The sequence below is a fragment of the Phoenix dactylifera genome, chromosome 12 (genome assembly GCF_009389715.1).
Source record: "Phoenix dactylifera cultivar Barhee BC4 chromosome 12, palm_55x_up_171113_PBpolish2nd_filt_p, whole genome shotgun sequence".
Lineage (NCBI taxonomy): Eukaryota > Viridiplantae > Streptophyta > Magnoliopsida > Arecales > Arecaceae > Phoenix > Phoenix dactylifera.
This window is the reverse complement of record NC_052403.1, coordinates 5,479,217-5,503,730: the sequence shown is the minus strand read 5'-3', so window position 1 is coordinate 5,503,730 and position 24,514 is coordinate 5,479,217. Positions and strand designations below refer to the sequence as shown.

The window sequence follows — 24,514 nt, the reverse complement described above, 5'->3', positions numbered from 1 at the left end:
CCATTGGAATTGGTACTGTGCACATGAGAGGCACCGTACTCTTTGGGCATACACATAGTCCGAAGAAATCAGTTGTTACCCTTTCGGATGGCCCCATAGAACTCAATCCGAATCTGGCTTTTTTCCAAATTTTGGGCCGGACTTAAGTCCGAAAACTTTGGATAATTCCGGCCTAAATTATCTATTTGGTTCAAAAACGACAAGGCTAATAATTAGATGTAAGAATTGCCTCTCTCTAGTGCAGCCAATAGGATTGGAATGAAATGAAATGATGAATAGAGGATGGAAACAGGGGATCTAATTCAGCGAAAACTACATGTTAGATAACAATCGTTGAGACCTAGTGAGAGTGGTAAGGTTGGAAGATGGGGCAAGCAAAATTATATCCTACACCTTGTGCACGAAAATTGAGACAAGCATATGATGAATGAAGCTCATGAAAAGAAGACAATCTGATTAGTATGGTGCATAGCTACATGGCGCATATGGCACAGGATATAATTTCTAGATGAGGAACGGAGGTGTCTCCTAGTTCCTATTCTCCTTCTTAGCTTTAGATGATGAAGATATTTTCAAATATTAGCAAATTTCAAGACTAACATGATAAGCGATGGTCACGAGCCTCTTATTCAAGCTGAAAAAAGAAAAAAAAGAATGGCAGGAACCGATTGCAACGAAAACTAAATTGATAGATGTAGTTGAAAAATTTTAAGAGAGCAAGTGGTGCGCATACATCATGCACCAAATTGAGAAGTTCTTGTCTATTTATATCATAAAACATAAACTTAAATAAACTCTAATGTTTGGCAAACTTAATGCCCATTATACACACCACAGCTTCTATTGTCCAAAAGGATATAGAACCATGAAGAACTGAGTAAATTACAAAATAATAATTTCTTATTAAACTCTCCCCTCTTCCCCTTTCCTCTTCTCTCCAAAAATTAGAAATGGAAACCTGAAACCGCAATAAGAGCCCTCCGATTTGGATCAGAGGGCGTGAGGGCAGCAATCGGGGCACCGGGCGAGCCCGTTCTCGTTGCAGGCGGGGCAGCTCCGGAAAACCCCGCCCCCTTTTTCCGTGTACCGCTTGCGGCTCCCGCTGCAGCTCCCGCACAGCACGAACGCCACCCCGCCGCACCGCTCGCAGGCCCCCGCCGGCGCCGGTGCCACCCCCTCCATGAGCTTCTTGAGCTCGCCGGACTCGTTCAGCTGCCGGATCTCGTCCGCCCCGCCGACGTACCGCCCCCCGATGAACACCTGGGGGAGCCCCAGCCGCGGCCCCCCCTGCCGCCCCAGGAGCCCCTTCAGCTCCGCCAGGAAATCGGAGTCCATCGCCAGATCCCGCTCGTCGACGGCCACGCGGAACCCCCGGAGGATGGACCGGACGGCGCGGCAGTCCTCGAAGGTCTTGCGGACCACGCGGAGGCTGGTGTAGTAGAGCACGATCCGCTTTTCCTCGCCGCCGACGGCGCGGGGAGCGGGTCCTGGGTCCGGGATGGATCGCCAGGCGCGGAGGGCCGCGGTGGCGATCCGGACGCGGTGGAAGACGGAGGCCCTCCGGGGGTTGTTAGCGGCGGAGGAAGAGATCTCATCCTCCTCCTCGCGGAGGAGGGCATGTACACCCCTGAAAGTGGGGAAGGAGGAGGAGGAGCGGGCCAGGCAGGCGAGAGGGGGGGCGGCCGGCTCTTCGCCGCCAGAGGCCTTGCGCCCCCGCGGCCACATAGGGAAGACGGCGGCGGCGCGGCGGCAGCGGCGGAAGCGGGCGAGAGAGAGCGAGAGGCGAGAAAGAGAGGAGAGCTATGGTTTGATTTTTATTTTATTTTCCACCCCCGCTTCCTTAATTTTCTAATTTTTGACAAATTTTGGCATATGGTTTTTAGGCCGGAGCGGAGGTTGGCGAAGAAGAGAAGAAGGGTTTGTAAATGGAAGGACTCAAGAATCTTATAGGAGAGAGATGGTAAAAGTAAAACCAATAGAGATGAGTGGGATATTCTTGGGAATTAAGGATAAGCATGGCTACTGTGGCGGGGGTGTTAAAGCATAATGCCATAATTACAGTTTCTCTGAATTAATGAGAAGAAGTTATTTTTGTGCATGATATCTTTTTGTTTAATGATGATTCATATTACTAATTTGGGATGACTACCATCATAATAGGATAGTGGGTGCTCAATAATTTCACAACCATCATGCATGATTTATGGACAAGATAGCCATTAATTAAGTGGTAAGTTTTGTTTTCATTCTGCTGCTTTTGTAGATTAATATTGATTGATGCGTGGTTTTTAATGCAACGCATGCAGGAGCTCTCAAGGAGTCATGCACGTATATGAGGCATGAAATTCTACCCTCCGCATGAGGGCTTGGTATTAAACACAACTAAAAGCAATATTTGAAAATGCAACTTTCTCTTAAAAAAAAGTTCCAAGGGTAATTAACCAGTTAGTCAAGTTTAAAGAATGCATAATGTATCCATGATGTTTCAGTCTAAATATAGTGATATTCACTAATTCTGCATTTGCATGAAATAAGTGCAAGACTTTGTTTAACTTATAAGATCGTCGCTTAATTTAGTAGCTAGATTGCCATTAGCACACTACATTTGATGGATGGATGGCCAAGATTAGTGTCATCATTTTGTTTTCATGCATCACTGAAGAGCAGCCGTGAAACCATTAGTTTTGGGCACTAATCTGATACACAGGAATGATCTAGGCATTCTGGATGGAACCTTTGTTTCAAAAATGAAATCCAAGAACAAAATCCAACTCTCACTGTGAGAAGAAAGTCCAGGTGAAGAAAGACATGGTGCATATAAGTCAATGAAGAGTTTTGGATCATTTGCGCATTTTCACTGAGATGGATTTCATCAAATTAGTTTCAACTTGTTGAAATATTTTGCATTTGAATTTTCTTGCTAGCTGTTTTATTCTCAAACGCCGACTTGTGACTTCGCAGCTTGGATTGCGGTCTTTAATTGATCTTCATGTTAGTATATTCTTTAGTCTATATCTTGTTATTTAACTTAAGTATGATATAATACTATAATGGAGATGAGATAAACTTGAAAAGGAGAGGAAAGTATTGGTTAATGGCATAGTGACCTCTGACCGTTGGATGGGGATAGGTTGGATCGGCAGAAAGGTGCACGCTGCTTGCATGTGATGACTTGCAAAAGCTGCAAGTATACTTAAAATAAGAGATAACAATAGAAAAATAATGGTATTATCTCTCCATTCACTTGTTATTGGATGGAAAATATTAGTTATCGAATCATTTATAAACGAAAAATAAATAATAAAATAATCGTTAATTAAGGAACAAATCTCAAGAATAATCCTGAATTTTTTTTTTCATGAATTCTTTTAGAAGATGTTAACAGTCATCTAAAGTAAGATTTGAATATAGATGAATATTGCGTGACTCTTGATAGCTTGACTAATTAAACAATTTGCATTGCTCTCCTGATAAAGAGGGAGAGACGTAGTTGTCTCTACTCACACAATATTAGACCTCAGGGTTCATATGGCTAATTTTTTTTTCTTTTTCTTTTTTTTGGGGGAGGGGGGTACAACGGCTACTCACATCATTCTAGCCTGAGTGTAACCAGCATAGTCTAAAGAGAGTAGGCATAAGAGTCGGGGTGTAACATCAAACTTAGTAGCACCACCTTTCAATTGACTTGGTGGGGGCGTAAGGGTTCATATGGCCAATTTCGATTGACTTGGTGGCACCACCTTTCGATTGCACCAAGAAGGTCCATGCACTTTTGACTCTAAATTAAATATGTCTAAGTGAGTGAAGAATGGTTACAACCACCTTGTTTCCTATACGTCCAAACAGAGCCTAAAGGTTGTTTTTCCATTGTAAGGAGATGGCTAAACTAGTCTCTTATAAGAGACTCGCCCATTAATGGGTGTCTTTTCTGGGGATTTTTTTTTGAGTTCACAGCATTTCATGATAAGATTAGGGTGTATGAAAAGGATAAGGAAGTTCTTATGAAAACTTTGTTATTCACCTTGTACAGGGAAAAAGTGTCTCAAGTCATGGCATGACCAAGTCCACGCCTGGAATTAATAAATCCAACTTGGCATGGAGCATGTGTGACACATGCACTCATGATTACGATTGTTTGTAATCCTTTGGTCCAACCTAGAAAATTTAATGCATGTTTCTGGTTGGGACATCCACATCATGATAGCTATATATACGATGCCGATCCCAAGTGAAGATGAATTAAAGAAATAATTGTATTTGGTACGACAATTCAATCACTTCATCTAAAAGAGCAAGCACAGACATTAGGTAAATGATTGTGGGCTCCCAGGAGGTTTTGAGGGTTGCCTTGGAAAAGAGTAAGAATTTCTGTTATCCACCATGTTATCCAAGAGTAAAACTAGTTTTTAGCAAAAAAAAAAAAGAAAAAAAGAGAGTAAGAACTAGTAGGCAAACGGTCACCAGTTTATCTTTGATGATTTTCTGCTCTTGTTTTTTAGTTCCTATGTTAACTGTGAAGGAAAAGGGAGAAAAATTTGATGATGAAATAGGGTTACTACAGACAAATTGTTGTTCAAGAGGATATCAAAAACCTGATTCAGTAGCTTATTAATTAATATGATCTATCATCTGCATAGGTGGAAAACATAATTCGAAAGCCAAGGAAAGCCTATATGCAATATGCCACAGACACCAAAGTTGAGCATGCCTGCAACAAATAATCTGAATTCTGCTCTCCAGGTGTGAAGTAGGTCAACTACCTAGTAGCAGCTTATAAGAAAATTTCAGTGACTTGTTCTTAACACCAGCAACTGCACCGCTATCAATCATCCTACTATCTTAGAGATGTACTGATGTATGTATGCAGGATTACAGACAAAATCTGGGGCGTAGACAAGTAAGTAATATTTGATTTCGCAAATAAAGATTATTCTTTTTTTTTTCTCTCACACAATTCAGATAACAGAATTTTACACAATATGGTTAGCCAGCTATTAATACATAATCTGAATTTCAAAGATGAGGAAATTCAAGCCCAAAGAAGATAAAGCAACTAAAGCACATCAGCACCAAGATCAACATCTCTCAACTGGAATGCCAGACATTCTGCGAATAGAAATCTTCGACAGCCCTGGTTTGCATTTTCTAGTAACTGTAAGTTGTCAGTGGAATGCGCCAGGTATATTAAAAACTCATACCACACCAGTATAGTCAACCAGTTAAGAAGTTGAATTCGACATCCACCAGCACAAGTGTCACTCCGAAAGCTGAAACCGAGCACTCGGTTTTTGCCTTTTCCAACCCTGAACGAGATGATGGTAAAGTGTTAATGCAATGCAATGAAGATATAGCAAGCTTCATATAGACTAGATTGGATAGTTCTTTTTTTGTTCTCCCTAAAAATAGTCAGATGTTAGAACTTACAGTTGCTGCATAGTAGACGAAAGTGAATATTGCCAAAAGAACAAATAACCATTGAAACACATTATATCTGCAGAAAACATTTAAAACAATTCCAATTAGTAGTCTAGGTTATATTTCCATTCTCCTCTATAGAACTAAATCACTTCTTAGTATTTATTTATGATTAACTACAGAGACAACTTTGGACTGACTTGTACAGATATCTGATTCCACGAAGAGACTGCAGTGTGTGGCCAAATATCTCCTGAGCAGCAGTTGCTTGTGCATAGTAACCAAAAGCTGTCGCGCAGAACTGAATCACACTGCAAAGGAAATCACCAACTACCATCGATCATATTGCAAATACGGAACGTTCTGAGAATGTCAATTAGCTAACAAGACAATATATTGGAAATGGAGCGGAAAGCTCGCCAGAATTTCTAGCAGTGTCATGCTTCTCTAGTGCAATGGAGCTAAATGTCTGAAAAGAATGGATTTGCAGGTTTGATTGCAAGGTCATCGTATTGGGTGTTCCATCATAGCGAGCTGGCTGGCCAATCTAAAGGTTGTGCCTGTTCACTTTCTTTGGTCAAGCAGGTCAGTAATAACAATATCTCTGCATATGATTGATAATTAAGTTAATAATCTTCATCTATCTGTAAGCCAAGATCTCTTTGCACAGGTTCAACTCAATCTTTAGCTGCAGCCATGTCTTTAAGAATTATTTGTCTCTTCATTTAACAAACAACAAATACTTCAGCACACAGATGTTTATCTCATAGATGTCCTCTTCAATATGTTGGACTTTATTGGTTAATGCTGAGATAAGTTCTCAAGATATCAAAAGATTATTGGATGATTAAATAGTTTGACTTGAAGAGGCATTAACCAACTATGGGAAGTTCTAAGAAGAGGAAATAATTGTATTATATGCGAAGACCATAAGTTTCTGCTTTTCTCTTAATCTGGGCTTGGCCTACGCATAGAGGTATAGCACAATATTCTACTCCACTATTCAGTAACATTAACAGTCGAACTCAGTAATCCAAGTATACAGACCTGATGGAGGAAAGTAGAATGAGTGCCACATTAAATAGAAAGGAATTCATCAGAGTTCCGCCCCACCTAAAACCAAGTGGATCAATTTGTCAGAATACAAAATGAGTATTACCCGGTCTGTGTGCGAAGAAATTGGAGAAATTAATGCAGGACAAACAATTACTTCATCGGGTGGATGGTTATAAAAACTAATTTCAGACCAAGCATCATGGCCCCAGCAGTCACTGCAAGGAGTAGGTAGAAGCAGAAAAATGCAAATGCTGCAGTACCCAACAAGCCTGATTAAAATCACCCAACGGATGAGTCAGATCATCTTAGATGGCGAAAAGAAAAGAAAAAAAAAACAGATAAAGCAGAATTCTTGGCATGGCATACCCCAGAAATCATCTAATTCGATGAAGAACTCATTCAGGAAAGGGAAAAGAGGAGGGTTGACAAGTAAATAAATGAAAATGTGTGCAACCCAAGCCACTGAAACAATCAACCTGGAAGTAAAAGGTTGCATGAAGAAAGACGAGAATGAGTGGAACTTAAATATATAGAGAGTTAAAGAAAGTGTGATAATATTATTCTTACAGAGGTGGAAGGAAGTGCATAAAAATAGAAATAGAGAGACCAAACAGGCAAGTATATGCAAATGCAGGTATTCATAGCATATACATAATGATATCTTTCTTATAACAATAATTCTTAGAGTACTACATCCTTCACCGTGAAGAAATTACGATTTGTTGCAAATAGCAAAACACCATTGTTTTGCACCATCTGAGCTTAAGACAAGTCCTCTTTTTTTTTTTTGATGAAAAAGTAGGAAGAGGAAACTTCCCCCAATTTAGTAATAAGAAGCTTAAGCCTAAAATAGTTTTCCTTTTTTTTAATTACACAATATACAGTATGGTATATCAACTACACTGCCCAAGTGCCAATTAATAGGAAGCTCCAAATAACATGCCAGTGTTTAATATTTCAATTTTATCTAAGCAGAGGACTGAAATTAGAAAGTATTCACTTCAAGAAGTCTGGAGAATAGATTATTAATCCATTTTTCCCTCATCAGATCCAACTTATACCTCCTCTCATGCTAAAAGTCTAAGAACTCTTTAGGACAACAAGTATATGCAGCCTAGAAGGGCTGATCTTAAGGTAACGTTCCAACAAAGTGCAAAATGACCTTTCACAAGAGCTGGTCTGGTAGGTATTGTTGTGTGGGGGGGGGGGGGGGGAGGGGGCCTTGAATTTAGTCCCACATCGGCTAGTAGCGGAAAGGTTCTGTGCCTTAAATGGAGGGTGGAAATCCTTTCCTCTCGAGGGCCCTTTTGTGGGACAAAACCGTGAGGGCACCAGTCTCCCCCCGTCTGCGCTGGACGCGCAGGCCGGAGCGCCCAAAGCGGACAATACCTCGGGAGGAACGCAGTTCTCTTTCTCTACTAGCTTAATGTGGGCTATGCTGTTGTGTGAGGCTCCGGCCAAAGGCCGTCCCCGCAACAGATGGCACGCCAGGAAGGGGCACCTCCTCTCTCCATTGACTACCCCTCAGGTTGCTTGGGGGGTTGTCGCGGGTAAAATCCGACACAGGACCTTCCCGCTGGGGGGGCTATGTTGGGGGGGAGGGAAGGGGCCTTGAATTTAGTCCCACATCGGCTAGTAGCGGAAAGGTTCTGTGCCTTAAATGGGGGGTGGAAATCCTTTCCTCTCGAGGGCCCTTTTGTGGGACAAAACCGTGAGGGCACCAGTCTCCCCCCGTCTGCGCTGGACGCATAGGCCGGAGCGCCCAAAGCGGACAATACCTCGGAAGGAACGCAGTCCTCTTTCTCTGCTAGCTTAATGTGCGCTATGCTGTTGCGTGAGGCTCCGGCCAAAGGCCGTCCCCGCAACAGGTATGAATCCAACTTGAATTAGATTCCATCTTGACCTGTCCCAGACTTGGAGTATAGGCATGTGGATCACTTTGATCTCAAACAGAGACAAGATTCGCTAATTGCAATAGGTTTGGGCCTCAAACCTTGACCTTTTAGGAACACCTGAAAAATATACAAAATATTGGACCTGTCTCAGCTCTCTTTAGCAGAAATAATTATTTTCTTCCACTTGTCATGTGCAGCAAAACCTGAACAATGCCCTCCCACCAAGTTACTTTATTGGATTTTAAAAAAATGCAGCAAAGGTCAAACCTTCATGTAATGTATATTGCATCATACATGGCTGCATGATTTTAACCAGCAATTTCTATTGGTTAGGCTACATTTGTATATAAAAAGCAACAGAAAAGCTCAATGGTAATGGAGCTTCAAATATCGAAAGATCTAATACAGCAATGGCATTTGCAAATACAGATCTTACCCTAGAATACCCAATACAAGTTTTGCCATGTAACCAAGTACGGTTAGAGCCCAAGCAGTCTCTGCCTGCTAAAAATGAAGTGCGTAATAGCATTAACAGGATAAACATGATATATGCAAAAATTAAAGTCTTCTTAATACAGCCGTTACCTGGTCACCTTGAGGATACATCTCCTCCAAAGCTTTCACATCTTCCTCCAGGAGAAATAACTCCTAAATGATCAAACAGAAAATAATTCTTTGTAAAATATTGGAAAAAGTGCAGAAAAAAAGAAATTTAGCCAATCAAGCAACAGAAAACATGAATTAGTCCACTTATGATTCAGCAGGTACTGATACAAAAATCATGGAGCATGTACATATAATGAGAAAAGCAACGTTAGAGCTGTGTTCTTGGAAACATTGTTACAGGAATAAGTCATTTAATAGCACAGGGTCCCACTTTGAGCTCAAAATATAAGATTATATTTGCTAGTTATGCATCAGAAAAACTAATGCTCCCGAGGACCATTGCCATACTAGTTAAACTAGCTTTATGGTACAGTCCATTATAGTGATGGATAAAGAATTAATTCAAATGTTAAAAACATGATGCTAATTGAAGATGACTCATACAAGGTCATTACATGGATGGAAGACAAATATCCCTAGAGAAGAGTACATATCCTACTTTTTTTTTGAGCAAAATAGTAGGAGAACCTACCTACTTCCACAAGACTTGAACAAAAAAACTCTAAGACTCAACATCACATATTTGAAAATAATTTCAAAAATTACAAATGCAGCAGAAAAGAATGAAAAATAGTAAGATACTTACTTACATCTTCATGCAACCAATCATGCATTTAATTAAATAGTGGTGTACCTTTTCAACAGCTTTTACATTCTTGCGCCATTTTTTATCCTTTGAACCGCTTTTTTCTTCCCGATGAAGGGCATCAGTTGCTTTCTTCAATTCTCTAGCTTTCTTTCCCAATTCTGTTGCCTCCTATGCATCTCAATGGATGTATTGGAATTACTATCATCATTTTAAGTCTTTAAAAGAAAAATGAAGGTAATTAGTAAGCTCAAAATTAAATAGCTTATATGGAATCAGATGCACCTTTATATACTGTGAGCGGGTAATGACAGCTTTTGGACGCCGTATATAGGAAAATATGAGACTCAGTGGAAGACAGGCAATCCCAACACCTCCGAATATCTATCATTTAACACCAATTATAGGTATCAACTTTAAGAGATATCAAGGATACAGAAACTTTGCACATTGATATAGAGAAATCTATGAATAACAAATTATGTTCTATAGCTTTACCAAAACAATGCTTTCGAGTGCATGTTTCCAAATAGTTGGTGATGATACATCAGGAGGGCTAGGTTAAATTCAGAATGAATAACTAATCATGTCGACAGGAAAAGGATGCCTAAAATAAAGGCTAAAAATCATAGAATTGGAAGCATACTGTGAATAGCACTGATCCAGCAATTGTTGCCAGAGCGACAATATACATTGGGAGCGTAGTGCGCATTGTCCAAGTTGTTTCTGAAGAAGCTTCTGCTGTGGATGCAGCACACTGGGAAAGAAACAGAGACAGATGAGATAACAATCAGGAACTCGTCAATAAGTTAGTTGATAGCAACAAGAATTAAATATATTAATGTAGCAGATAATTCTGATGAACATTAGAAGGCTTCAACTACCCAGATAAGAAAGGATGACTGAGAATAGAACCTCGTAAGCAGTTTGATCAAGACAAGGTTTAGTGCTTGTGAATTCTGGCCAAGTACTAGGGAAGTTTGTCACTGATGAAGAGAGGTGTCTAACCGTGAAGTCCACTTTACCAAGTAGTCCTGAATTTATCAAACAAATGTTAGTCAGATAGGCACAAAATTACATGTAGAGGCAATTCAGAAAGAAAAATTAGTAACTGTCAAGGTTCCAAATATATGACTTGGTGCTCAAGAAGACTCTGCTATAAAAACAGGATTTAATAAAACTATATCTAGAGGGGATACTTGAGCTCTTCAGTGAGGCATTTAAGATCAATTTTGTTTGATTTTTTATATACGTTATATATTCATGTTATTCATGAGGAACTATCGTACTCCATAACTTGACTCACAGTCTCCGAACCTTGTTCTATTTGATGCTATAATGTGGTCTCTTAAACCATAATATCCTCAATTACCCATCTTTTAAAAAACAATTCCACAGATGAGTTTCTTCCTCTTGTTCACACATAAATGGACAATTCGTAAATTCTTGTTCTCTCTTCTGCAGCTACTTTAACAGAAAGATTTTGTCCAAATTTTACATCTATGTCTATGAATCCACATTCAAAAAGGTAAAAGTCTTGCCATTGCAATTTCAAGGTATCATTTCTCATTCCCCAAACTATCAACGAAACTCTTATTCTGATTATTATATAACATATCCAAATCACAAAGCAAAAAAGATATTTATATGCATGATTTTTTAGAAAAATATAAATATAGCACACCATCAACCCTTGTTTGTATTCAGGAAGTTTCCTAAGGCATCAAGTATCATCCAACTCACCGTCAACGGCGCTATAATCTTTGTTCCCTCTATGAGTTTCACCCCTTATTAAGATGAACAAATTCTAGAAATCACAATTCCCTCCAATCCAAAAAAAATAGAAGAACATACCATAAAATATGAGGAGAACGAGCCCACAAACAAGGACCGAGCATAAGACCCATTTGAGCGCGCTCTTCATCCTCTCTCCCACGGTCCTGCAACAGCCATTGAATAATTCACAGAATATGAGGGGGGAAATAAAACATTAGAAGAAATCAAGAAAAGGAGCAAATGGGGAAACAAGGAGAGAAAGAAAGAAAGGGAATGACTTGTCAAGGTCGCCTTCGTAGTAGAACATGGCGAAGGGGATGACAAAGAAGACGAGGAGGGCGTCGGCGACGTAGATGAAGAGCCAGAGGGGCTTCATGGGGAGGGTGAGGTCGCAGGCGCCGCTGTAGATGGCGTGGATGCAGGCCTGGCGGTTGGCGACGTCGGCGGGGAGCATGAGGATGGAGAGGGCGGCGATGGAGAGGCCGAGGACGACGACCGCCTTGGGGAGGTAGGCCTGGTTGGCGTCATCCGGGTGCTGGTAGTTCACCAGCAGGTAGACGCTCGCCAGGATGACCAGCACCGGCACCACCACCGCCACCACCGCCAGCATCAGATTGAAATCCCCCATTCTCTCTTTGAATTCTTGATCTCTCTTTCGATGTCTCTTCTTCGATTTCGTTCGTCGGAAAGGAAGAGAAGGGAATTGAGATATCGATCTGGGCGCGGTGTGAGAGCGTGCTCTTCGCTCCCTCCCTCTCGGATTCGGAGGAAGCCAGGGGAAGGGAGAGGGAGGGAGATGTAACGGTTTTTTGTGTGAAATGGCGGAGGTTAGGTTCGCAAGGACTCTGGAGGAAGAGATTTGTTAATCGTTAACGGTCCGGCTTTAACCCGTTTTGGGCTTGTTCGGCTTCCTAAACCCAGTCGTAGTCCATGGTCCTGATTTCTGGGCTTAGCTAAAGCTAAATTTTCAGACCGTTCAAGTTGTCCAACAAAATACATATGCGAGGCCCATTTATTTTGAGGCGCTTGCTTTCCTAATAACGAATTGACACTCCATGGGATGTTCTTTCGTGCGGGTCCTGCTCCAGATGTATGACGCATATGAAGAATAATATGAGGCAAGGTAGCTTTTGATGAATGGAAGTTTAATTGCCAATCACGATTCATTTCGGCAAAGGTCTTTTGTATCGATTATTGTGCCTTGAAAGAGAGATTATCCTGTTACTTATGGTAGGATACTAACGGTATTTATTTTTTTTATTGTATTTTAGTATGATAGGATTGGATTTCATAGGGCAGAAAAGAAAAGAAAATAATATACATCCTGTGATGATCCACAACCATCCATCAAATTTCTTTAGAACATTATATGTCAAGAATGGTAGCATCATGTTGTCTTAACTTTCAATAATTGCCAACTACAAACATGTTTTTTGAAAATGAAGCAAGAAATTGCTAATTTCTCTCTTGAAATTCGGGAATCCTATTTGTCATCTCTCTCCTGAAGGCTTGCTCCTAGAAGAGTACCAAAATTCATACCTTAATGGTGTCATTTTACTAACATACTACTCAAAGTAAACCCTAAATAAATTTAAAATTTTTTTTGCATACATACCCTCCTAAATATTAAAATTTACGTGAATATTCTTTCAAAATTGATGTTTGCATGTATACTCTCATCAAATACTTATTTTATATGTATACCCATACCATCTAATGCTGTTAAGAAGTTAATGGTTTAAAATTAAAATAACGAAAATACCACTAATGGTAAACATGCAAAAAGAAACATTTATAAGGGTATACATAAAAATAGCAATTCTGAAGGATATTCATGCAATTTTATATATTTAGAAGGATATACATGCAAAAAAAAATTAAATTTTTGCATAAATACCCTTCTTAAATATTAAAATTTGTATGAATGCCTTCCAAATTGATGTATACTTACCTACCCTCACAAAACACTATTTTTGTATGAATACTTTTAATATAACGATTCAGCTAACGTAATTAGCCAAAATTATATTTATTTAAATTAAATTTTAATTAAAATTATGAAAGTATTTTTTGATTTCTAGAGTTGGTAACAAATTAATAGATCTCATCGAAAACTAAAACAGGTTGAAATAAAAAAATTAAATTAAATTTTTTTGCATGTCAACGCTCATAACTATGTGAAATTGGATGAACACCCTCACAAAGTATTATTTGCATATATACTCTTTATCCAATATTTCTTTTTTAACATCTACCTATGAAGAATATTGTAATCATTTTTAATTTTAAACCGCCAATTTTTTAACGGCGTTAGATGGAATTGAAATATATGCAAGAAAAAAGAAAATGAAGGCTATCCATGCAAAACAAATATTTTATAAAAATATATACGTAAATATCAATTTATATATATATATATATTAATATTTAGAAAAATATGTACGCAAAACACACATAAGTTTACACCGGTAATTGGAGACGTTATAACTTGCAGCAATTTTAACAGCCATCCATTACTGAATGCATTACCCCTAAAATTCATTAAAAAATACCAACTTACCATCGAGGCATTTCATCTACCGTAGCAGGATCAAATTTAAACAGAATCCTTCACCTCCGCTAGCCTCTCAGATGTCTTCGGCTTAATTAGTCACATGAGATAATGAGAAATAACAGAAAAACATATCACCAGACATGTCACATCCTCTCACTTTTTTCTCCAGGGGAGCATTTTACATCCTTTCCCATAAATATTATGCCTACACATCGCACGACAGTTAAATGGCATAAATATATATATAATTCAGGAAGTGCACAAGCCTTGAATAGACCAACCTGAAGCAATTATAAGGGAAATGGCCTCACCATCATGAGAAGCAATTTGCAAGCATGAACACAAATCATTGGAACACAAGACCGCATGTATTCATCCAACCAGACTGCATGATATATGTAACTTTAAACCAAATCAACAGATAGCCAGAAGACAAGCAACATGAAACAGGCAAGCAATGCCATCCAGCATGCCTCTCCGGCCCTTTAAAGTACATTAACTACGCAAATGGGATCAGAGATCCAAGTACTCTGCATTGTTCTCAATATGATCAAAGTACAATAACACTAAACAGACAAGGAAAATAGGATTTTCCCATGTCAGGTTTCATTTGATTGAAAGACTGAATTACCGGAAGTAAATGGAAATTAGTGGAATGTCAATGTCATTGTCCTCGTCATCCTCACAAGCCACCACAACATCCAGATGGCTCCTATATGGTGGCACCTCCGCCTTGGCCACCTCCTTTGCCACATTAACCACCTTCTTGTCCATCCGTTCCTTGTGCCTAGGAAACATGCTATTGTAAAGCAAAGAAGTACCACAAGAGATGCTGTAGGCATTTAGGCCCCTGTCCTTGAGCCATTGCAGGAGCTCCCTGAGGGTAAGATCACCCTTGATCATCCAGCGATCCCAGACTGTCCAGCTCATGTCCTGATGTTTAATGGTCTTGGGTGGGACTGGCTCGGCCATAGAGAACAGAGGGAGCGCAAGGTTAGCAAAGGTATTTCGGTAGTCCTCCAGCTTGTGCCCACCAGCAAGAACCTTGTAAAGCTCAAGGCAGACAAGACCAGTCGCCATGGCCGTGGAAGTGGCAATGGCTGGGATAATCCTCCCAGCAATGAACTTGGCCTTCAGCTTATCAACTTCAGGAATGCTATAATTCCGGGCGCGCATGTTAGCAAGACCAGCTATGAAGTCCATATGGTAATTTGTATCATCATCCTGGAAAATTCAGTAAATAAGAAAGTCTTTTAGTCTGCAATCAAGAGGTATTCCAAGTGAAACAAACGAATGATGTATCAGTTTTAAGAAACTAAATCATGAGTCGAATTCCAAAACCATTCCCACAATACAAATAAGAATCCATACAAGAATTGCTAAAAATTCATGAATATTGGGGACAAGTCAGCAAGTATTGTAACTGAAAGAACATACCACGATGCAAGGTATAAACCACCAAAGAAACCCAGTAGTCCCTCGTGTGCAAGTTACAAGTCAATTGATTAAAATGAACCATTTTTCACACTCCGAAAGGAAGGAGGAATTGCAAGCAAATAAGAAAAACTAGACCTTGCAGCTAAAAATTTGACAGGGTGAAGTAGCATGAACTTGTTTATCATTTAAACGATAAGAAAACATCAAAAAAACATTAATCATGAAAATAAAGACTACAAGCAATCTAGAAAAGCTAAACTGTTCATTAAAATGAGAAAAATTTAAAGCCGAGTCTCAAAGCACAGTAACCAGAGCTTGGGAGTTAAAACTATATGTGCAAACATTGTTACAAGAAGTTCTACAAGTTTTGACGGCACAAGAAGTAAAAATATAAAGACATGCTTTGAGAGAAAAAAAATGACATGCAACTTCGTGATAGAAAGCAACCTTCTCAAACTGAATTGGATTCATCCGAAATCCAGGGGGCAGCTTCTTGGCACACTCTTCCAGCTTTGCAATGAGATCATTGATGACAGCAGCATCATCAATGGAAGCACTGGACAGGCTAGTGGCCTTCTCATCTGTTTCAATTTTAACTCCCTCCTTGGGCCGAAAATCAGGTACCGCAACCATATCAACACCAATAGCCAACCTCTTTGGGGTCTTGGCCCAGTCAGGTATGGGAATTCCAAACATCTCTGCTCTTAATATGGCAGCAGCCATGATGAAGTGGAGGTGGCTGGAGTCACTAGATGAGAACTGCAAAGGTCGTGGAAAACGTTTAGGAGCTGACCAGAATGGTGCACCTGTGCTGGTGACCGAGTCCTCAGGGAAAGTAAATGTTAACTGCTTCACCCGGTTGGAGAAGTAATCCTCAAACCTGAGAATTAAATAAAAAAGAATTCTAGAGTTCATAAAAGCAACAAAAAAATAAGAATCAAACAAAAAGTTGCAAACCCTTGAATATGAAAAATAGTGGAATTTGCTTAAAATGTAAAAAAGAAATTATCAATTCAAAAGGATGAAAAAAAAATCAGATAAACGAAACTAGCTGCTCAAATCTGTACCAGTTTATCAAGCCTTTAAGAGAGAAAATGAATAAGAGCCAAAATTTTCATAAAGACTTGTAGGTTGTTAAGAAAACATTATCCTAGGTTTGACCACGTTTTTTTCATATACAGATGGAAATGAATGCGTCCAACGGAACTCATCACATGTGTTATAAAATATAATGTTCCATAAGAATAAGTGTCTTACCTTAGTCGCGCCCATCTGACACAATCTTGGAACGTTTCACATCTGTCGTTATCAAGGCATTCAAGAACACGTTCAAGTAGATCTCTAGCCTGGGCATCACCTGCAGTTTTCATTGCAGAAGAGTATGCACTTGGGTTGGATAGGAAAGTACTTACTTCATTGGGTGTTTTCTCAAGCAAACCCTCAAACTCAGATCGGGCCCATGTCAGGCAATGATCGATGTTATGAGGGAAAGAGTGAACCGTGCACATAGGAGCCTGTTTCTCAGGTGGATCTCTGGAGGCCCCATAATTCTCAGTCAAGTGGGGAACGACCATCTGTGTATTACACTTGGCACCTAGAGTTCCAGATTCCAGAAGTGGCTTTTGAAAATATAAGCACCTAGAGTCAATGTACATTCGTGCAGTCACGTTGTCCAATGCATTAATAACAGCATCTAAGTTCTCCCAAAATGCATCATCAAACACGTTTTCTGTCTCCGGGCTTGCTCTGTTTTGAAGAGCCTCAACATGGAGAGCTGGGTTGATTGCCATGGCAGCAGAAGCAGCCACAGTAGACTTCGCCTGCCCAATATTCCAATCACGGAAGAGAAATTGACGGCTGAGATTACTCTTTTCAATGACATCATCATCTGTTACAGTTAGCTTCCCTTCCTGGCTGCAACAAACTCCCATTAATGCTAGATTCTTAAGGAATTCACAACCTAGAGCACCAGAACCTACAATGAATACTTTGGCCTCTTCCAGTTTCTTTTGAAGTTTTGATCCAAACACAGAGATTTGAGCATCATAGCGGCAGTTCACTGGCTTCAAGTCACCAGGCTCCAGATGTTCCGTAGGGAGAGATTCAACTGAATCGAAGTAAAAGAACTGACAAGATTTGCATAGCATATTCATTAGAATTTAAAAAATCACTCAAAGTTGCATAACACAACTGAACTTACACAACAAATGGATATAGGAAGCCTGGAATTTCACCTGGAAAAGAGGATGGAATTTCCCAGAGCAGGCTTTAACAACTTCTTGCCCAACAATACCACCAAAAATTGCAGCCATAGGATTCAAAATGGCCCTGGAACCATCTGAGAAATGGTGCAGAAGCTTCTTATCGATCTGTTCAAGCTTACCATCACCCAAGCTTTCATTAATACTGACAGCCGAAGCTATTAGCTTCTGAACGTCATCCCCAGATCCAGCAACAGGAAATCGCCCCAAGTCTTGCCTAAACTTATCCAAAGCTTGAAAAGCCAAGTGTAATAAAGGTGGACGGTCAAATTTGGCAAAGTCACTTAGAAGGAAATCCCCTGGATCCCTGAGAGCGTCTCTTAAAGATTTGAATTGGAGGACCTTAGGTTGCTTTACCTGTGTAACTATACCACCCTTGGTATATGCACCAAACTGGGTTGTGTCTTCTTCAAGAGTAAATGAAAATGGCCTTGCATTCTTAATTTTTCTAGGCTTGCCATCATTTAGCTCTGCCATTCCCTGGACCTCAGAAAACACAACAACATCCCCATCCTGGAACTCAAGACGCTCATCATCAACACATGAGACAAGTGCAGGATTGTCATTGCTGATGGATGCAATAATACCTGTATGTGGTTCCTCACCATCAACATCAACCACTGTGAACTCTGGGCCAAAATCACAAAATACACTCCCAAAAAGGCCTCGGACTTCAGTTTTAATGAAAGCAATTGGAGGCTGCTGACTGCGACAGTAATCATCAAACTCATATGCTTTTGCCAAACTAATATCAGTGAAAACAACAGCCTGCAAAACAAGTTCAAGGGTGACTTATACAAGTAACATAAATACTGATGCAAGATTCACAAATGATAGTATTTTTTCACAAAAAAAGGGAATGGTCGCGTCAATTTGTAGTTTCTATTTTCTTGAGGCCAGAGAATACATTAATTCTTGGGAGACAAAATTGTTATAACAATTTAGTAATGGGAGGACTACAACAACATCGCCATTAAGCATAATTAAGGGAAATTGGGTGTGTATGTGAGGGATATAGTGTGTGCGTGTATGTACACACTTATGTATATATATACATATCAAGCTAGATGCAATATAGTTTGCCATTTCTATTTTTGTAATTCAGGGCCAGATCATGCAGTTATTCCTAAATTACTACCCACAATTGATTGTTGCATCAAAGATTGACATATAGTGGATTCCTATGAGTCCATAGAGCCATATCTTATATTCAAGATATGACCATTTCTCAAAAGATGTTAGCTTATTATTAGGAAAACAAATTTTATGAACTGAGTGAAATTTCAACTGTATCTTTTTGTCAATGATCTACACCGAAAAAAATAGCTAAGTGAGATCTCTTTGTAGTTCAACTGCCAGATATTCACAAAATTGTAAATCATACAGCATCTATTTAGCAAATGTTTGGGGGATGCATAAACATCAAAAGCATCACGACACCCTAGAAGGTTGTGATCACTAGTTCAATATTGGCATATCACCAATATCAATATTTAACTTTGACAAGTATTATAGGCAATTCAACCAGATTTTTTTTGATGGGAAAAATTGACCAGATTTTTTTTGATGGGAAAATTCGACCAGATTATTTAAAAAAACATCCACATTAAGTTCTACCCCTTCATATCAAGAGTCGTTCCATATTTTGATGTTTTGCTAATCCATGAAAATCAGCTATTTTGAAGACCTAATTTTTTACACCCATAGTTGAAACCTGAATAAGGTTGTCACATGATCCACAGATCATGAATAATTACCAGCTACATACTAAACATCCAGGTTCATTTCTTTAAGAGTAACAAGTAAACATCATGAGTAAGTATCTATATAAGAGGTACAGCAGACACATAATTACATCCTGAAAGCATTTCTATCTCTGTGATAACCCAGGCTTCAAAAAAATATGCTTCAGTCATGTCCATAATAATTTCTACAAAGAATGCCTAGGCACCACTGAAATTTACTTATGCAATGAATATATATTCCACGTAGAGTCAACATGGCAACACATGTATGCGAACATGAACAGTCATCAAGATCACGCACATCATATAGTAGTAGTTTCAAAGATATTTGTCACAGCATCACCAATGTAAAGTTACGACAGGGATCACAGCTAAAAAGACATGAACTACAATTTATTGTGTAAGTAATAAACCTGGAAATTAGAAATGTGCTCTTTGGACAAAGTTTCTGTTAGCGTAGAAAGTATAACAGCATTGTTGAGCTCTTGTAGCTTCTGCACACAAGCAAGAGCTCGGTTCTTACCGACATCACCCTCAGAGAAGAAAAAATTGCTGGATAAATCCCAAAATTCTACATTCCTTTCATCATGCAGGGTCACAGATTTCACACCAGCAAGAACAAGGTTCTTTGCTGCAGGAACAAAATGAATATCAGATCAAGTCCAAGTCACCCAATAAAACATTTACGAACAAAAAACTAGGCATAAAATGACACAAAATTCACAGCTGATGCCTTGCTGCTATAGATATCCCGGCTCAGGCAGAGTAACAATGATCACATATCTCAACAAAATCATACTTAACAGAAAAGGCAAAGATTTACTAGTCTGGTGAAAACATCCATCTCAAAACCAACAGAAAAGAAGCAGCATCTAAATAGAAGCAACATCCATGCAAAAATGGTACATATAAAAAGCGAAATACCACAAGAGAGAAATCCGCGGTCAGGTCAGTGATATTATTAGAAATCAAGAAACCCTCGTGACCCAACCTATAGTCACGTAAATCAGCATCGTCGAATAGCAAAATTTAACATTGCTAGATCAATGAAAGGATCGACCACCCTGTTATACATCACACCGTCAATATTGGAGCCCTGATTGGAAATACCCAAGAAGAAATGACCCAACAGGGAAAATATTGAATTAAAACACGCAAATAAAGAAAAGAATAAGGATAACGTCCCGATTAGAGCCTTCTAACAATCAATAAATAAAGTTTATTCGTAAAACAGAGAAGATCGATGAACTGTCATTTATCACTAGATTAAAGAAACAGATTCTAAGCAACATAGGGTTAAATAATTCCATCCAGAATCAGATCAATACCAAGAAAGAAGTAAAGAAAGACACACGCACAAAAGATCAAGAGATCCCCAAAGTTACCTATCTCCGCTCCAAGGCCGTTGAGCCCAGAGATGAGAACGTTGGAACCGAAGAGCCTGCGCATCGTCTCCCTCCCGTACACGGCAAGCTGCCGGCTGTGGAGGTCCTCATCGATCTCCGTAGGGTTGCTCCCGTTGGCGTCGCACTCCATGTCCATGCCGTTGGCTGGTCCGCTGTGGTTGCTCTCCTCCGCAGCCGCTGCCGTAGAAGCCGAAGAGATCAAGCCGTCCGCCCTCTTCTTCTTCAGCAAGCTTGCGTCCGCGACCTGGTCTTCAACCTCGGCTCCCACAACTCTCTTTCTTGGAAGCATATAGAGCAGCGCCCTGCTCAAAACCCCCACAGGATCAGAAACAGCAAGAAACGATGGAACAAGAAAAGATCGCGATCCGCCGCCAGAACCACCGACAGGATCCCGAGCAGAACCGGCGCCAAAACTCCTAACCCTAACCCGATCGCCATCAAGAGAAGGATAAGGAGGAGGACATGGAGAACGTACCGAGGGGATCTTGCGGGGCGGCAAGAGATCGGAGGAGGAGAGAGCGGGAAGGCGAGGGCTCTCGCCTTTCTTGGTTCCTCTTCTTCGTCGTCGCGCGGTTGATCTCCTTATCGTCTAGTTTATGCTTTCCTTCTTCCGCTTAGGGTTTTGAGAGGCGTGGACTGTAGAGATGGGTGGAAGAGAGTGGGAGAGGGGGGTTGGGCTTTGTGGAGGCCCTCAGGTCGGCATCTGGATCCCTCGTCCCGTATTTATTGGGTGAGCCGACGGACGGATGGGATAGAAGCGTAGAACTGACGATGGAAAATAGAAGGGGAAAGAGGGATGATGACACGCGAGGCTGCGATGCTGTCTTAAAGCTAACGTTCAAAAGCCTACATGAAGTGAACAGAGACTGTCCAAATTCATCGCAGCGGGCGGTCAAGTCTTCGGAGCGGAGCCAAGCATCTTAAAACGGTTTCCCGCATGTACAGACTGCATTTATTTGAAGGACAACACAGCCGTAGTGATTAGGAATTTTTTTTTTTTTTTTGCTTAGGGAAAAAAAGAAAAAAAAAAAAAAAAAAAAGAAGGAGGGGAAGAAAAGAGCCCACCTGGCATAGCAGCCCCTATTTAGCTTCCATCTCGCCAGAAGAATGTTTGGTGCGGAGACCATATGTTGGGCATGCTAACTGTTTTATTCATACCCTCTCCATCCGTGGTCCGTCTTAGTTACCTCTCTGGGCTCTCGATCCGAACCTCCGTGTAAGTACGTCACATCCGGTACCACCAAGACTATCAGCGGACCAATAAGCCCTTTCATGTTCAAGTGGGGAGCATTTGGTCTTCTCATTTAATCGACGCCCGTGCATTTCAAACTCGGGCCGCGCGGATGAAAGTAAAGATTCAGTTCCACTGAGCTACCACCTTAGTGGCAGCCGTAGTGATTAATTGGATATAGAAAAAACATAGCAATGAAGAATTATACCCATTGTTTTAAAATATGTATGGAATTTTGAGGAAGCTTGCTACCTTCAGAGTCTTGCACATCTTTCGGAAGACGAATAGAATAGCCGATTGGATTGCATCTTGTGCATCATTCAGAAGGCTTTCTTCGGAAGAGTATTGAAATGCTTATTTCGGATTACTTGGGGTGCATGCTTTCTTGATCGACTAAATCGGTCCATGTATCAATCAGATCGAGATGCAGGATCTGGACCGTTTGTCCGCCGAGGAACTGAGTCGGGGCTGTGGGCGGCGGGAATTTGGCTGTGCAAGGGGTCAGTTTCTTCGATGGTACATACATCCAAAATTACACTATTAAACCTGACGCCGTTGGTTTCGCACGACAGATTTCTACAATTATAGCATCATATGATGGCTGCATGACACTGCATCATAATTTCAAAACTGGCATCGCATAATATCTGAGACTCGGCTCTTTGATTGGACCGATCCAATGGCCAGCAACAGAGGATCCTGAATTCATATTGGGTCCATGTATTAACATTAATGAGGAAAAGTGTGATTCACCTGCAAGTTGGCAGGATTTTACTCAAAATGTTTTTTGGTTTATCCCCAGTCTTTGCAGACAGCAGTAAGAAGATATCGGTGTTATGGAGCAGCATCACCATTATCTTATCTTCAGGTGTCGAGATGAAAGGCTTGCTTCAGAGGTCAAGATGAAGGTCTTCTGTAAAAATTTGTCTGTGAAGCTAGGGAGTCTTAATGGCACTCACCCTGTAGTTTTGATTTCTGGGATTTTCCCTTACTGCTAAAGCATTGGTGGTGAGGCACTAGCCAGCAAAACCTCTGAAAGAAGCTTCGATATAGCACACAAATGAGCTGAGAAGACATCCAAAAATATATGGCTAGTATTTTCTTGTAGGACACATATAACTACAACATGAAATATTTACATTGTTTACAATATGAAGCAATTTTACAAAATTGATGCATATGTACAGACCAACCCGACACATTACTCAACCTGACCCACGATTGGAACCTGATTGCCTAATTATTTGTCATGCACTGTAACACCCAGCCTAATTGGGTTAATAAAGAGCTAGGCCTAGTCCACTTGACCGATCCATATATAAAAATTAACCCAAAAACAAAAAGAAGAAAAGAAAAAAAAAAGCAAGTGCACTGCATGCACGGTGAAGAAGGCGAACTACTGATAGGAGTCTCGAGCGTCTCCTTTCCAATTTTGCAAAAGGGAATCCAGCACCAAGAAGAACCCTCCGTTCTATTTAAAGACCACCTTACCTTCCTTTCCGATCCCACACCAAAGAATCAAGCTTGGGTCTGGAGCTCATCGGATTTGCCAAGCTATGTCCCGAACTCCATTCGCCATCACCGTAGCTAAGGCATCGCTGGAAGCCAGGTAAAAGCCCAAGATCCTTCTATTGACCCTCCTCTCCCTCTTCCTCAGTCGTTGGAGCTTTGATTTCGGCTAGCTATTGTCGGATTTTTTGTTTGAAAAACTTGAGCCCCTATTTTTTCCTATTTTTTTTTGGATTTTTCAACTCCAATTCAATCATTTTCACCACCAGCATTTATTATCGAAGCCCTCATCCAACCTTCCACACTGGTTGGTGACCATGGTCGGAGTCTTAGACGTCCGATACTATAGATTCCATAGGTAAAAGGTCGAAGATGTAAGTGGGTCCAGCCTACTTGGGGAGGCCCGATAGCCCATTAGAGCTTTATCTTTGTTTTTGCATGACCGCATACGTGAAGAAAAAAAAGGGGAGGGGCGTGAGATGGTGTGCGGCACAAAGAGGCTTAAGGTGACAGGGGCGCCAGGAACATCAGTAGAAAATGGAGAAAAATAAAAAAAAAAGAGCGGCGGAACAGCAAGGGGAGCACGTGAGTGCTTGAACCCGTGAAACTCCAGCAGAGGGCACAACTCACAGCAGCCGTATATCAATTTTGCACGACCGTACAGAGAAAAAAAAAACATATTTTTTTTGGGGGGTGTGGTTTTTTACACAAAAATTTAACAAATTAGGTTTCTATGTAAGAGTTGTATGGGATGCTACAAAGAGTTGTAGTATTCATTATAGGGATCGCATTAAATTCTTGGGTTTATCACATTGTGGTGGTTTAAATGAGATCATTGTAAATTTTAGGAAAATATATTGGAGTTTTTCCAATTTATTGAAGACTCAAGTTTTGGGCATAAACTCGAGTAATGTAAACTCTATATTTATTATAGTAGTTTGATCGGATTTGCTCCGTAGTTTTTTTCCTCTACACTG

The 24,514-nt window shown here is 40.3% G+C and overlaps 3 protein-coding genes across 6 annotated transcripts; all 3 read right to left on the bottom strand.

Annotated features, from left to right (window-relative positions):
* Nucleotides 1-737: 737 nt before the first annotated feature.
* On the bottom strand, nt 738-2,063 carry LOC103722781 (uncharacterized protein At5g39865-like). Its single transcript, XM_008813462.4, has one exon. The coding sequence runs from the start codon at nt 1,723-1,725 to the stop codon at nt 991-993; it is 735 nt and encodes a 244-aa protein (XP_008811684.2). The 5' UTR covers nt 1,726-2,063; the 3' UTR covers nt 738-990.
* A 2,827-nt stretch (nt 2,064-4,890) lies between these two features.
* On the bottom strand, nt 4,891-14,179 carry LOC103722784 (LIMR family protein At5g01460-like). Of its 4 annotated transcripts, none has more exons than XM_017846581.3 (15): nt 13,955-14,179; nt 11,673-12,473; nt 11,473-11,558; nt 10,534-10,652; nt 10,265-10,375; nt 9,904-10,002; nt 9,667-9,789; nt 8,952-9,014; nt 8,803-8,870; nt 6,838-6,947; nt 6,626-6,740; nt 6,463-6,528; nt 5,616-5,726; nt 5,425-5,491; nt 4,891-5,303 (listed from the first exon to the last, which is right to left on the bottom strand). In XM_017846581.3, the coding sequence occupies exons 2-15, from the start codon at nt 12,020-12,022 to the stop codon at nt 5,256-5,258; spliced, it is 1,536 nt and encodes a 511-aa protein (XP_017702070.2). In that variant the 5' UTR covers nt 12,023-12,473; nt 13,955-14,179; the 3' UTR covers nt 4,891-5,255. The 4 variants fall into 4 exon arrangements, with proteins under 4 accessions (XP_017702070.2, XP_008811686.2, XP_026666446.2 ...); XM_008813464.4 differs by having other exon boundaries at nt 8,803-8,867; XM_026810645.2 differs by lacking the exons at nt 6,463-6,528; nt 6,626-6,740; nt 6,838-6,947.
* A 122-nt stretch (nt 14,180-14,301) lies between these two features.
* Nucleotides 14,302-21,530, bottom strand: LOC103722785 (ubiquitin-activating enzyme E1 1-like). Its single transcript, XM_008813465.4, has 7 exons — nt 21,273-21,530; nt 20,777-21,099; nt 19,805-20,022; nt 17,620-18,414; nt 16,643-17,511; nt 15,833-16,265; nt 14,302-15,172 (listed from the first exon to the last, which is right to left on the bottom strand). Exons 2-7 carry the CDS (start codon nt 21,084-21,086, stop codon nt 14,576-14,578), a joined length of 3,222 nt encoding a protein of 1,073 aa, XP_008811687.2. The 5' UTR covers nt 21,087-21,099; nt 21,273-21,530; the 3' UTR covers nt 14,302-14,575.
* Between the last annotated feature and the right edge of the window lie 2,984 nt (nt 21,531-24,514).